At 37.8% G+C, this 15096-nt stretch overlaps 1 protein-coding gene across 8 annotated transcripts; it reads right to left on the bottom strand.

The window, feature by feature from the left end:
• Positions 1 to 327: 327 nt before the first annotated feature.
• On the bottom strand, positions 328 to 12873 carry LOC137951546 (transcriptional corepressor LEUNIG_HOMOLOG-like). 8 transcript variants are annotated; one of them, XR_011112135.1, is made up of 19 exons: positions 12486 to 12873; positions 12224 to 12335; positions 12000 to 12097; positions 10814 to 10923; positions 10367 to 10662; positions 10142 to 10217; positions 9922 to 10033; positions 5980 to 6029; positions 5604 to 5906; positions 4523 to 4606; positions 4101 to 4328; positions 3847 to 3988; positions 3666 to 3775; positions 2199 to 2348; positions 1624 to 1779; positions 1397 to 1513; positions 1105 to 1302; positions 727 to 941; positions 328 to 622 (listed from the first exon to the last, which is right to left on the bottom strand). XR_011112135.1 is itself a non-coding variant. In XM_068798300.1 (19 exons), exons 2-18 carry the CDS (start codon positions 12253 to 12255, stop codon positions 798 to 800), a joined length of 2406 nt encoding a protein of 801 aa, XP_068654401.1. In that variant the 5' UTR covers positions 12256 to 12335; positions 12486 to 12873; the 3' UTR covers positions 328 to 622; positions 766 to 797. The 8 variants fall into 8 exon arrangements, 7 of the variants coding, with proteins under 7 accessions (XP_068654401.1, XP_068654380.1, XP_068654429.1 ...); XM_068798300.1 differs by having other exon boundaries at positions 766 to 941; XM_068798279.1 differs by having other exon boundaries at positions 328 to 941.
• Positions 12874 to 15096: the final 2223 nt, after the last annotated feature.

Here is a 15096-nt window from a genome sequence, read left to right as displayed (position 1 = left end):
AATAAGTAAATATAATTTTTAGCTTCCTAAATTCAGATCGTTTATCATGTAAGTTAATTTGATCCATTGAAAATTCTAAGCAATTTTTTTTGGCAAAACATCAAGTTTGTCAATATAAAAACTCGGTGAAAAAACTCAATAACACGAAGAATTCAATAGAGACTATCACAACCAAAGACCAAATTCAGTTTATTTGGCCTTTACTCTATCTATGGTAAGATTTGTTTAGTAAATTGTTGAAAATCAGACTAACTTAACAGACAAGTCCCAAATCGAGACTTCCAGCAACTAGAATATTTTGGAAATGCCGCTGATAGGTCACCTGTATGAAACAAACTTTAGTTGCACTAAAACATGGCAGATTACTTTTTGTACAGAAACTTCGGCATGATCACAAGATCAAGTACTTATAAATGGAGACTACCCACCCCAACTGCACGCAAGTTACTAAATACAAATCAGGAGACTGCTTAAACTGAAATCCATCAACCTGTTGCTTCTGTATTACTATCACCAACTACAGTCACTTTTGCCTTCCACCCTCTCACCAACACTTTCAGCCACTTCACTCCAGACCCTCTTCTCAACCCAGATTCACCTTGCCTTGTTGATTTTCTCATCGCTGCAAATTGTTTACTAGTAGTCATAAAGGAGAACGGAAGCTTCCGGTTTTATTTTGCATTAAAAATATTTAACAACCCACAAAATAAAACACAGGTATCAGACCTATCGATCTCTCTTTTTGTACGTGCGGGACAAACTCACCAAGCCAAATCTCACCAGTCTACCGACAAGTATCATTTCCACAGCTTAACAGACTTGTCGTGACTTGCAGAGGCAACCATGCCAGTGACTGGTGATTGGGCCAGTGCTGCTATCAAACCATCATGCGCAGGGACTGTCATGCTCTTGTTCTCGGCAATATTCCACAATTCCAAAGACTGCACCAGCAACCATCAAAACAATCAGCTAATTTTTTAAGAGCTCTTAATTCTCTTATTAAAAGGCTTCTATAAAATAGTTAAAGCATGCAATCAACCATCTAACAGCTGCATTCAAGTTTACAAATATTACTATGACAATCTTAGTAGCCTTGCTGATTACCTGGTAACCCCCAACAACCAGGAGAGTAGGGTAAGTTGGATGGAATACACATGAATGGAATTTGTTTCCACTAGAGCTTAACTCATGCATGCACTCCCCTGTCACTATTGACCACACGCGCACAGAATCCTGACTAACTGAAGCAAGATACTCTCCATTTAAATCCCAACAAACAGAATGCACCTCTTTGGTATGTCCCTGCCAATGGTGGTCAACAAAATGCATCAGAAAGAACCTGAACATGCAATACAAATCCAAGGCTTTACTACAGCATACAAACTATGTTCAATACCTGTAGAGTTAGAGTCTGCCTGTCTTGTTCAACATCAAAAATAGCGACAACATTCTCAGACGCTGCAGCAAGAAACTGTCCCATCCTTGGCTGAAATCTTACTTGCGCTGTACCTCCCTAAATAACCACAGTTGCTATTTAAAACAAAAGCATTGAACAAAAAGACAACTTGAAAGATACAAGAATAAAGGACCATGTTGCCAACTGGGTTAGATACAGGAACCAACCTTAGAAACACGTGTTGATGTGTATTGGTTGATATTCCAATAGCGGATTTCACTGTTACCATCACACGAACAGAAAACCTCCGTCTTCTTTGGATGGAAATCAAGTGACATTACATGCGAACTATGCCCAGAAAATACACTTAAGCAATACTGCGGCTGTCAAAGAGAGAAAATGGTCATATTACTGTGATACATACTGAGCACCTAGTTTCAGATAATTAGAAGTTACACACTATTCTATAACTGCATAATTTTAAAGAGCTTCAATATCTAAAATCTGAAGTTGAACCAAAAAGAGAACCACCGAGGTCCTGTTTTCACCACCAATTCGAACTAGTATATTTTTGCTTCAAATTAGACATATGATTTAGTCTATGGCTCAAACTCATTAATTGAGGATCAGAGTCAGGTTTGCGACCATTACTCAAAGACCCACACCAGGGTAAATAAATCTGCAATACCACTCAGTCTAGCCAGTCTATTTGTCAAGCAGAAAGATTAGTGTGCACAGATATGCACACACAAGTGCAGTTTTTAACATCTTTAAAACATGAGGAAACGAGAAAAGTGATTACTTCTGCTGCATTCCACAATCGCACTGATCTGTCAAATGAAGAGGTTGCCAGCTGTGTTGAATTTGGTCTGAACCGAACATCTGTAATGATCAAAGTGTGCTCTTCTGGAGTGCTCACAGTCTTTAGAGTGTCCATGGTCCAAAGGACAGCCTAACCAAATTGCAAAAAAATATAAGAAATCATTTGATTCTTCAAAAGACATACATAGAATTTGGTCCACACCTTCTGTCAGGACAACTTCCTAGCTTAGTGGAATTTACCGAGTTAACTAGTATCAGATGTAAGAAATGAGAGAAAAGTTTTGTTTTAAGGTAGTCTTCAGATACTGGGATATTTGTTTCAGTCAGAATTATTCTTTTTCCCTCTTGTTCAGAAGCTTACACTCAATTTGGCCATTTCAGGTGATAAACGCTTATCTGGTGTATAAAAAAATGTGACAGTACAATATATCCATAATATCAATATAAAATCAGAGAATAAGTTCCTTGTGGTAGTAAGCCCAACAAAAAACTAAAATATGATTCATATTGGTCCTTACTAAAATAGTTTTTTTGGTTAGAGGCTATAATTTTCATACTACATGTCATAAAAAAAAGGCATTAAGTAATGAACTTTTGGATGACAAACAACAATGGCAAAGCACTTTCTAAATTTCAACTTCTAAGGTAAAGGAGTTTACTTTTTTTCTTTTTTTTTTTTTTTTGAAAGGTCAAATTTTATTTCAAGCAGGGGCAAACAACAAGACTTAAAGAGGGAGGGGGGAGGACCCTTTTCAATGAAAGATTGGAGGGTCACCTCCTGTTTAGCAAGAGAATCAGCAACAAAGTTTGTAGATAAGGAGTTCATTTCTAGGATATAATAAGACTTAAGGTAAAATATTAATATGAAGTTGGGTCCAAGACCCATCCCAAAATGACTAGCCAATTTAGGAAACCTCTTTCCCAACTAGTAAACTCAAGATCTTTGTACTCACTAATCCATGTGGGACTATTCCTTAACACTTCCCCTCACATGTAGACCCTCTTTTGTTGTTCTACAAGTGGATAATTTAAGTGTAGAACCTTTGTGGCTCTACAAGTGGATAACTTTAGGTGTAGACCCTTTTTTGTAGCTCTACAAGTAGATAATTTTAGTGTAGGCCCTCTTTTGTGGTTCTACAAGTAGATAATTTTTAGGTGTAGGCCCTTTTTTTGTGGCTCTACAAGTGGATAATTTAGGTTTAGGCCCTCTTTTGTGGCATAATTTAGGTGTAGGCCCACATATGAGTATCCGCTCTGATACCATGTTAAGTTGGGTCCAAGGCCTATCCTAAAATGACTAGCCATCTTAGGAAACCTCTTTCCCAACTAATGAAATCAAGATCTTTATACTCACTAATCCATGTGTGACTATTCCTTAACAATTAAGATTTACAACCATTAAAGACCGGAATTCTTTGTCCTCAAATAATCATCCATATGAGATTACCTTCTTCTCATGCCCAGCACTAGCCAACAGTTTTCCATCAGAAGAAAAGTGGCAGCAGACAACTTTGCTATTGCTGGTACGGATACAACCAAATTCTTGAAACGAAAAACCTGAAATGAAACATTTAAGAATCAGCTCTGTGGAGAAATTATGATAAAGTTTGGATAAGAAACAACTTTACTTTTTGATGAATCTGTATTATGCTCAGCAGGGCTTCTTTTTAATGTACCAAAGATATCCCTGGCATCTCCGTCATCATGTTCCAGAAAAGATTCAACATTATCATCCAAAGAACCAACATCTCCAAAAGGCTCCATATCTTCCTGCCAAGTGAAATTGCAGATAGTAAGGAAATCAAATTAGAAATTACAGAACATGTGTTTCCAGCTTAAGTTATACACGGGGAGAAAAGATAACATCCTTTCTAGGCCATACCAGATGATTTGAAGATGACGCAAGTCCTCCAGATCCATCCTGTCCATACATCACTAAAGCTTTAGGCATACTGGTCACATGTGACATATTTCCCTGCAGGGCCGCACCATCACCAGGTGTATGAGTGGATGGCGTAGATGGAGGGGAATTAGAAGGGCCCACTGTATTTCCTGTACCAGCACTATTTGCAGCACCAGAAGAAGTAGGTTGTTTCCTTTTCCTATTATTCTGAAATTACAGAATACAGCCACCAGATAAAAAATATTATAGTCAGAATCGGCCAATAGGAGGATAATTGGTAAAGGTAACCCACAGAATCCTTCTCACCCAGAAAAAAAAAATCAAATCTTTGTACCTTGTTTTTAACCCTTGCAAACTTTTTTTTTTTTTTTTTTTTTTTGTTGCACAGAATAAAGTCAAACCTGCTGCAGTTGTTGTTGCTGTTGCTGTTGCATCTGATCCTGCTGTGATTGAGCTGAGGACTGCTGTATTTGAGCCATCTTCAACTGTTTGAAAAACCAGTCTCAGAAATATATAGTGCACAAAAAAAAATTCTTGACACTTTGGAGTAAGAGAAACAAAATCAAGCTCCCATTCAGCCTAAAAGAACTAAATAGCCATGGCAAAGTAGGTGATAGAATAAAACATCACAACGAAATATAAAACAAGGAATATGAGCAAATGCCACTAATATTGCTTATCTTTTTTCTTTTTTGCAAGTGTGATAGGTGGAGATGGGGGCCAAACAGTCTTTCCCTCACACATGGAAGCAACACAAATTCTCTATGAAAAGCATCACCACAGACATACTACCCTACCTTTCTCTCTTACTGTCATGAACATTAGATTACTTACAACAGTTTCTACCATCAATCTTTGTTTTCAATAGACTGAAGAGGTCCCCCTACACTTTCCTCATTCATCCACACATGACAGGTAAGATAGATCCTTTTGGTGTACAGCACAAGCACAATTTCAGTCAGGGGTTCTGGCCAATCCTCTACACAGCACCACCCCTAATGAAACACTGTCCTTTCAGACTTACTATATAGCAATTAGATTACTTATTAACAAATCATATCTCAATTTCATTTAACTGAAACTTCTCCAGCAATGCATGATCACAAGTGAAGTAATCCACCACTTTCTTCCTCATTCCCGGCTTTTTCATCACCATTCATGATAGCAATAAAGGCCCATTGACCACCCTGCTCTTGTCTTTCTTAATGTTTTGCACTCTAGTTACTAACAACTAGTATTATTAACTTTCTTTTGATTCCATACTTTTATTTTAAATAATTCCACCTGTAAAATATGTATAGTTGCAATATCAACTTGAGATCTCTAGAGTATGAAATTGCATTTAGAATCAGGACATTTGTTTGTAACAGATTTCGTTCTCCTTTACAAAGAAAAGTTTCATGTCTAAATCTGTTAAATCCATTGCACACACACGTACAAGAATGGCCAAAATGAGTCATTGGGAACACCAGTACAACCAACCTTCATGAGATATTCTGCCTGATCCTGTCTGACCTTAGGTGAACTCGACTGAATTGGAGAGCCTATAGATCCATCATTTCCAGTAGGTTGACCCTCTTTTCCATTCAAGCCACTCCTAGACAAGCCCCGGAACCTTCGATCAATATCACCATAATTAGGTGAATTTCCCAGGTTCCCTTGTGCATGAGCCTGAGCCAAGATCTGCTGTTGCTGTTGTGGAGTCAATAACTGAAATTGGTTTTGTGTCTGCAGGAAAGGCTTCTGAAGAGATGGGCCCAAATTCGGACGTAATTGGTCAATTCCCTAGGTAATTCGTAGCAGAAATTATTATCCAGTCAACTTTAAAAAATTTGTTTGGTAAAGTAATAGTGCTTACAGTTAACGGCCAACCCTTAAGTGGAAGGCCACCAACTCCTTGATTCATTCCTGTCATAAGAACATGGGGAAGAAATTGATTAGCCACAAAATAAAAATGAAAATTCATATTAAAAAAATGATAGATTATACAATGAATAAGCATAGATCCACTTTTTCACTACAACTAAGAGAAGAGCATCAACTAGAACTCTTAAGAGCAGTGAACAAGACTATAATATTCACCAATTGACAGTTTGAGCAAGTCCAAACTTGACACAAGAGTTGGAAGCTAATTGCCTATTCAAAGACATGTTTACCTAAATCCAACAACTCCCGAAGCCTAGACAATTAAGCCCACTCAGGATTGAAAAAAACATATAAATAAAAGTACAAAAAAAAAGCCAGGGATGTGGCCTTCTCCGAGGATCTGTTAGATTCCAATTGAAAACCAACAAAGTAACAGAATAGAGGATTACAGTAGGTCATTCTTGTGTGTGTGCTCGCATCACATATTATGGCCTCCAGTGATCAGATAAGACTAGGCAAGAAAAAAGGTGCAACAAGAAAAATGAAATCCATTCTTTCACTCATTCTTGTGTGCGTGGTCGCATCACATATTATGGCCTCCGGTGATCAGATAATAATAAGACTAGGCAAGAAAAAAGGTGCAACAAGAAAAATGAAATCCATTCTTTCACTCATAATCCCTGCAAGACGGTATTTGGGCTTTGGGTTCAATGGCCACATTGGGCAGTTACTGGTGAGGCCTTGGGTTCAAATCTCACCAGGGCATGGCATGTAGCGTGCATGAACAATCAAACCTCTTGTTACTTGGCCTTTAGATCACAGTATCAAAGATGGGTGAGCCATGAACAATTGCTACATCAACTACAACATCCAACATATTGATTTATCATTCCTCAAACTTTAAGTTTTCTATTTCACAAAAAAAATAATAATAATAATTAAATCTTGACCCGTGTATTCCAAGGATCAAAAACCCTTTTTTAAAGCAAAGAGAATGGGAATTCATTAAAGGAGCTCTAGTAAGGAGCACATAAGGAAATTGCTTAAATAATCAGAAGAAAAAGTAAACAAGATACCACAGCTCCACTAAGAAAAGAGGAACAAGATTTGAAACAGGTAAGGGAGGTGCTGACAACAAGATGCAACCACGAACTCTTACCCTAGCCAAAGAATTTGTAATACTATAAGCACATAAGGGGGTTTGGTTCCATGTCATGGTCAACAATCTACAAATGTCCTCAATATCGTAAAAGTAAAAAAGAAACTGGAGGCACATTCTTCTAGGAGGCCCAAGTGATTACCACTATAAAGTCACCTTCTTGTTTTTTTTTTTGAATAAGGGATGATTTTATTAAAGCAAAAACAGAGACAACAGCAAAAGGGAGCAAGCCCTTTATAACAAAGGATTGCAGGGAAGCTCCCTGCTTAGCAAAAACGTCAGTAACAGAATTAGCAGATCTCGGAATGTGAAACCAAATACAATGAAAATCTCGTAGAAACAATATCCAAAATCTCGTAGAAAACATCCCAATGACACCAAGGAGGGGTAGAACCAGAGGCACACCAACTAATCACGACCTTAGAATTCCCCTCAATATGAAGAGAATTGTTGCAATGGTCTTGAAAAATAAGTAGCCCATTGAGGTGGGCATGGAGTTCGGTGATCGTGGAATTAGCAATCCCAAAGGACCAGCAAAGGAAATGATTTGGGCGCTAGAAGAATCACGGAAGACACCACCAAATCCGGCCTTTCCAAGACTACCAAGAGATTTTCTATCGAAGTTGAGCTTAAGGAACCCAGGTTGAGGAGGTTGTCATTCCTGAATGATGGGAGGCCTGGTGGAAACATGTATCAAGGCTAGGGCACGCCAATTGTCATGGAAGGAGGAGCCCATAAACAGGGAGAAATCCTTCCTAGTATGCAGTGAAGAGGAAATCAGGTTGATGATGATGCAGGAGACCCTCTCAATAGACTCAAGCTTGTCGTTGAAGCGTCTGCAATTCCTTTCCTTCCAAAGGCCCCAGGGAATAAATGTGATGAAGGCAACTTGCCCATCTTGGGAATAGCAGTCCCAATGAGCATCCTACAAACCGAGATGAGATCTGCAGGCATGCAGAGCTGGAGATCAAAGTAGCAGAGGATGGATGTCCACACCTGCCACAAAAAGGGACAAAGAAGGAGAAGGTGATTGATCGTTTCCTCCATAGTGTCATAGAGAGGGCAAATAATGTCCACGAAGGGGGGTACTTGGCTTTTCATAATGTCAAGGCCATGGTTGGCGTTGGAGTTCTCAATTGCCTTTTGCTATGTCGGAGCTTGGATGGGGGGCTGGTAAAGTTGTACTTATTATATCATGGATAGTCACATTGTACACTCTTTGGCAAATGGTTGAGATGCATGAAATGGTTCCTAGCAAGCGATTTGATAGATATCATCACACGTTGGATTCACTAGAAACCAGAAAAAAATCTGGTCTTGGTTGGGCCTTCCAAGCCAATACGATCAATTCTCATGTACAACAATGACCAGAAGGCAGCAGTAGATCTTGCCTCAGCAGGAGACAGAGATGCACTCTGGCGTTTCTGTAGTGATCAGTATTGAAACGATAATCAGCTAGACAAACCAGCCAACCAAACTACGTGAGACCGAGAGAGATTAGCAATAATAGAGTGCATGATCACTGGTGAATACCATCAGGCCATGATGAAACGGAATCAACAAAGAGTGATCAACCAATTAATAATCAAAGACTTGGAGAATCTTACAGTAAAGAGGTAGCAACAGGCGTAACAGAGGTTACCAATCCGTGGAAGAAGGCTGTTGTGCAAGAACAAAGAGTCATGGCAGACGACAGTAGTAAATGACTCAGAATGGGCAGTAGTAATAATTTGTGCAGACAACAAGCTTGGAATTCTAAAACACCATAGTTACGAGTCCTAAAAATCAATACTTTGATACCACGTTGATTTTCAAGACTCCATGGATTACCTCATAAAGAAAGAAGAAGAACACACGTTTGGGAGAAAAAGAGGAAGAAGAATGAAGTTATAGACTTGTGTCCAAACCCTCCCCCTTAAGCTTTATTAATAAATGAATAAAAGTATAATATTACAATTATACCCTTCACCCTAGTAAAAGTGAAGAAGAAATAAAAAACGTAAATTAATTACATTAATGACACCCTAATTACATCATATCTTCTAACAACCTATTTTTCCCCCAAGGTACAGATTGGATAAGGAAGGAGGTGAGAGATGGGAAAAAACACAAACGGAGGCTAACTAAGAAAAAAAACATTCCAAAATTGGCAAGCAATAGAAAAGTGGAGAAACAAATGATCCACTATTCCAGGATGACTAGTGCACAGCTTGCAAGTTTGGTCTTCAATAATATCTCCCCTCTTATAAAGCTGGTTAAAAGTAAAAAAATTAGCTTTTATTACATAGGTCTCCACAAACTATTACTCAACCCAAGTAGAGGAAACCACATCCTCTTTCAGGTCAGAAAGATCTCCAAGTCCAGTACCTCTTCAGCCACTTGTTATAAGAGATTGAGGAATCATGGCAGGTTCAACAGGTTACAAGCTTAAAGACTCACAAAAGGAGAAACCCCCGATGATGGGCTGCTAGAACTATGTTTTAAAGACATCTGTCAGATTCCAAGCTTAAGGGGTTTCTCCTTGTGTGACATCTGTCACTTCAAGGGCAACCTGCCACTAGAAAGATACAGTTCTTTAAAAATAGTTTGGTACACTAATGATTGAATCAACTTTCTCCTTTTTTAATATGTTTTATTTTTCAGATTGTAATATCAAATAATTTTGTTGACATATAATATAAAAAATATACTGTAATGCAAAACAAAAAAAATAGTGTAGAAATAAATAGTCCCCATTCTCCAGCTTCCGACAACAACAAGGGGAAAAGAAATTACCTGCACCCCCCAGTCCAGATTTTGACTGCATAAGCCCCTGCCCGTAAATTGATGAAGGATCCATTGGCAGAGATCTTTGAGATACACCTAAATTGACTTCATTTTTTATCTCCTACAAATGAAAATCAACTTAAATAAAAAAAACCTGGAGAGAACAAAACTAAATAGGACAACAAGAGAAAGAAAGCACAATAAAGGAAGAATAGTCCAAAGTAATTACACCAGACTGTTGAGTTCGTGCCTGAATTTGCTGCAGCGCTGCAGAAACACTACCTGCATTACCTTGGACTAACTGGCTGTGTCAGCAAGAAATGCAACAACAATGAGCAACTTACGTCCCACAAGATGCAACATAAAGTAGAAACTTTTTTAGGATAACTGAATTAGATTCATCCTGTAGTCACATAAACAACAACAGCTGAGATAATGTGGCAGAAAAACTTACCCTGGATGGTTGGTAGCAGTTTTTAGAAGAGCCATTCTGCTGGCATCAAGAAGTTGAGGGGATGACTCTGAATCCATTGAATGAGGATGTTTCATTCGTTCTTCATACATTTTGGCAGCCAAGACACTGGCAGTAGACTGACCCAGCATACCTTCGGAATTTATAGCATTTATTGGGCTGCTGAGGGAAGGATGATTCGCATCCCTCCGCTGCACTTGGGCATGCCGTTGCTGCATGATGTGCAATTGCTGCATTTGTAGCTGTTGTTGGTGCTCCCTTGCTTTGGCTTGTTGAGCCTAAACACAGACAGTTGTTTTAGGTGGATCAACAACCAGTCTGACAACATTTTAAAAAAAAAAAAAAACACAACCAGTCTGACAACTAAAAACTAAATTAAAACATATCAACCCCAGCAAAGCAATAACAGATACAGATTATATAAACCACCTCTATGTAAGCTGCAGCAACCTCAGAATGTTTATCGTTTGTCCTTGCAATGAAAATATCCCAAAAGACAGACCACCATTCAAAGAGAAAACCACCTGGAGCATCAATTGCTGCAAAACCAAGCAAGACATGATTCAAAAATTAGAAAGAAGGGACTTTTCATGGATCCCAATCAGATCACCCTATGATCTTTAACCAATCCATTTTTTTTTTCAAATAAAAACTCTGATGAGAGGAATAGACACAGAGTTCTCAACATTTGCTCTTTCGTCCATCTCACTATCAGACATTCAAATAGTTTGAACTACAGAACTGGTAAGTAATAGATATCAAAGAATATTAGGAGCATAAACATATGTTTCAAAATGGTAAAAAGTACCATATTTACATTCTGTTTTAATTCCATTTTTAGGTATACAGGCAGTTAGACAGTCCTGCATTATAGTTTCAACATGGACCACAAGAAACTTGCACACACAGAAAGATGCACAAGGAGAGAGAAAAAGATAGAAAGAAGTTCCACACAATTATTTTTCAGAGGGACAACAATTTCATTCAATTATTAATCATAAATTGTTTCTAACATGAATTTTATTTTTGAAATTATAATTTGCAAAAGCATCCTATAGGTTTTAGTCCAGCCCATAAAAGCAGAAGATGGACAACAGAGTGACATCCAATATTCTTAAATTTTGAACTCGTATAATCCATCGTACTTTGTGACTTGTTTTCTTTCTTGAACTTATATAATTGAATTCATGCACAGTAGAAGAAACCTAATCAAACAAACAAGCAAGTGCAGGTGAGGCATAGAAAACTTCAGTTTTAGAGACATGACCAACAGTTTAATGTCTTCTGGGAGCACAGACACAAACTTGCAAGAAGGAATTTCGTTGGTTCTTATCCGTTTCTAGTTTAACTCCATTAGCTGACAAAATACAACAAGAACAACAGTACAGAACCCGAATTGCACGCTCCAAGAACAGACATCTATATGATGCAGAACTCGGATGAAGTTTCAAACCAGGTGGAGCGGTACAAGTAACAAAAATGGGTACAGAGAAAGAAAAGAACTTTGTATTCCCACAAAAAATTGGAGCGAAGCACCGGAGTTAAAAGCAGGAAACAAACATCAAAAATAAAAAAATAAAAAATAAAAAAGCATAAGTATTTCTAACGTAGTTACCTACTGGATCTGGAGCAACTTTTCCCTCGGTCATGAAAGCTTTAGCCGATGCATGCAAATTTCTCTTCAGTAAATAATCATAAATATAAACATCAAGCCTGAAAAGAAGACAAGGCAAAAAGAAATTAAGAGTTGAAACAACTCATGCAAAAACAGAAGCGCAAGAGACAGCTGCAGCAATAGAAGATCAATAGACACATAGGAAAAACTCGTCGTAACCATACATCTTATCCGCTTCCCAATTACTCTGCGCCATGGTTTTCCTCGATCCACCAGAATGAAATCATAAAAAGACAGAATAACTACACCGAAATGCAATTTGCACCTGCGATCACACTATTCTTCACCTTAATTATTCGAAAATAGAATTCACGGTAATTTTGAACCAAAGAAAGAGGAAGCTTGAGCAGAAACAGATCAAAATTCAGGACAATTACAGTGTCAAATGAAAACGATTTCACGAAATTGAACAGGACGCGAACCTACCTTTGGTCTTGGCGAACAAGAAGAACCCAAGCCTACATTACAGAGCCTGACCTCCTCAAACATTCCACCTCCATATCTCAAAACCTAATTCTCACGCCAATAACCCTACTACAACCTGAAACCACCTTAAAAAAGAAAAATACTTCCAAACAAGAATAGCTGATCTTCGGGTATCTGTAAAGATATCACAAATTGATATTCCAGTTCAATTTCCAGTATTATGCCCAAGCAACACTGACTTCTTAATTACAACGACGACAACCACGTACGGTGTCAGTGCTTTAAGATGTTAGGGTTCCTAAGAGCAAGCATAGCTCGATCTTAAGTCTTAGCGGAAGCAGAGCTCTCTCGGTCATCTCCAGTTCAGCGACTTCGAAAGAAAATAAAAGAAAAAACAAAAACAAAAACACTTCAAATTTCAGACTGGTGCTTCGTTCGGGACAGAATCTGAGGATCGGACACCTAACCGATCTTCGGCTCAGGTATGGAACTGGGTTCGGATAGAGAGGAAGTAGCCTCGTGAAGCAAACGTGATCGATCTTTAGTAGCCTCGTATACGAGTTCCCGAAAAGAGCAAGGAAGAGGGGTTAAACATCGAGCAGGTCACATGGAAGACGACGGTGATCCATCTTTTGCCGGTGTGTTCATATCTGATCTCGCTTACCTGTACGGTGAGGGATGGAGACAAGCTGCACGAGAATTAAGCCAGTTGGCTGAGAAAGTAAATTTGGGAAACTCCGGTTCCATGTCATTTTGAGTGATTGAATCGTTGGGGATAGATAATCACAGTAATGCCCCTCCTGCCCTATTTACCGCCATAATGGTCAATACTACCCTTTAAATAAATAAATATTTGATCTTTCAATCCCCCTTTATGGGACCCATTGGAACAATCCTCCAAGGGACACTATGCACCTTGGCAAGAGGGGTTCCCTTTATTGTTGGCAAAGGCATGGGGAGTGAGGGGTTGGCCTAGAAATTCTAATGAGGTTAATTTTGATGATAATAAATACTTAATATTTAATTATAAAATTTAATTTAGTAATTATCGGAAAAATAAATAAATAAATCCCTGTAAGAAATTTGGCATATGATGCATCTAAGTACTTTGAGAGCAACCGGCCTACCCATGTAAAAATTTAGAACTACCTTAGAAGAATAACAAAGATTGAACAAACAATTTTCTTGGCATTTGTCCACCTAGCCTTTCAGAAAATAGAGTATGTTTACTTTATTTTATTCACATTTTATGTATACCTCATTGAATGAGGGTATAAGTGTCTTTCTTTCTCTTAAGATTGTAAACCCTAATAAGGTAATGTAGATTTGAATACTTGTGAGGAAGGAGACTCCTCCACATTTTGGATATTTCTTCTCCTTTCTTTGTACTTTCTTTTCTTGTTTCTTTACGAAATATTACATAAGGTTCTAAACCTCTCATTCTTCATGATATCAGAGAGGGACATTGGGGATTTAGATAAATAATTGTTCGAACGACATCTTAAGCTCGTCAAAATGCAGATTTTTTGTGTCTCCCAACCTCCTTTTCTAGTCAAACCTCAGTCTTTTGTTACTAATTTCTCTTCAAACTTTACCATAACTTTTTTCTAGTATTTTTGCACCCTACACATATTTTTGGGGTTAGTTTAGTGGAACATTAAGTTTCTATTTGCATAATCTCTTTGTTTCTTGCATGATGAGTCGTTATTTTGCATGGGAGGGTTGAATTGTGTTTTTAGCTCTTGTTTTGAGCAAACAAATCATACTAAGATGTTTTGAATCCTTCCATGGCTTTTAAATGTGATCCAAAGCTGCAAGTTCTCAATTTTTGTCTTTATGTCGTGCCTCTTAAGAGAGTTGTTTTTTTCTTCATGAACATATCTCTAAGTTATTTTTTTGTCTCTTAAGAAACTTACCTAAGCTAGTTTCATACTTTTTTTGTTGTATCTTTCAAGTTTTTGGAAATTTTCATCATGTCTAGTAATAAAGAAGTTGTATATGTTTTTATAGACAATGATAAGTCTAGTTATTTGGAGGGACAATTTGGACCAAGATCTATGTTGGGTCTCGAAAAGAAAAAAAATGTTAGATTCTAGGTTTCCTATATAAAAGAGGTTAGAGTAAGAGAGAAGAAGAAAAAGAGAAGAAGAAGAGAGGAGAAGAGTAGGTTTGAGAAGGAGAGAGCTCGAGTTGTAGAGCTTAGGGTTTTTCCCCACAAAGGGAGATCATTGGATATGAGCCGCTCCCCCTTACCTCTTATTTATAGATGAGGGTTAGAAACCCTAATACAAGTGAAAGAAAAAAGGAACTTAATATCCTATATAATTACAAGTTGTGCTACTGATCTACTTAATTATAAGATATGCCACTAATGCTTCTTTAACACTCCCCCTCATGTTGGTACAAATACATCAAATATTCTCAGCATGGAGCAAGTTGTAGAGAGAGGTCCTACTGTAATAACCTTTGTAAAAACATCTACTAGTTGATTATTTGAAAGAATGTATTACATTGAGATGACACCAACTTGTAATTTTTTTTAACAAAATGACAGTATATCTCTATGTGCTTTTTTCTTTCATGGTAGACTGGGTTGGTCACAATTTGTTGC

The sequence above is a fragment of the Aristolochia californica genome, unplaced genomic scaffold (assembly GCF_029961685.1).
Source record: "Aristolochia californica isolate CCGP_79_NKW_82.1479 unplaced genomic scaffold, dmAriCali1.0.hap1 SCAF_1, whole genome shotgun sequence".
NCBI lineage: Eukaryota > Viridiplantae > Streptophyta > Magnoliopsida > Piperales > Aristolochiaceae > Aristolochia > Aristolochia californica.
This window is presented reverse-complemented; position numbering and strand designations above follow the sequence as displayed.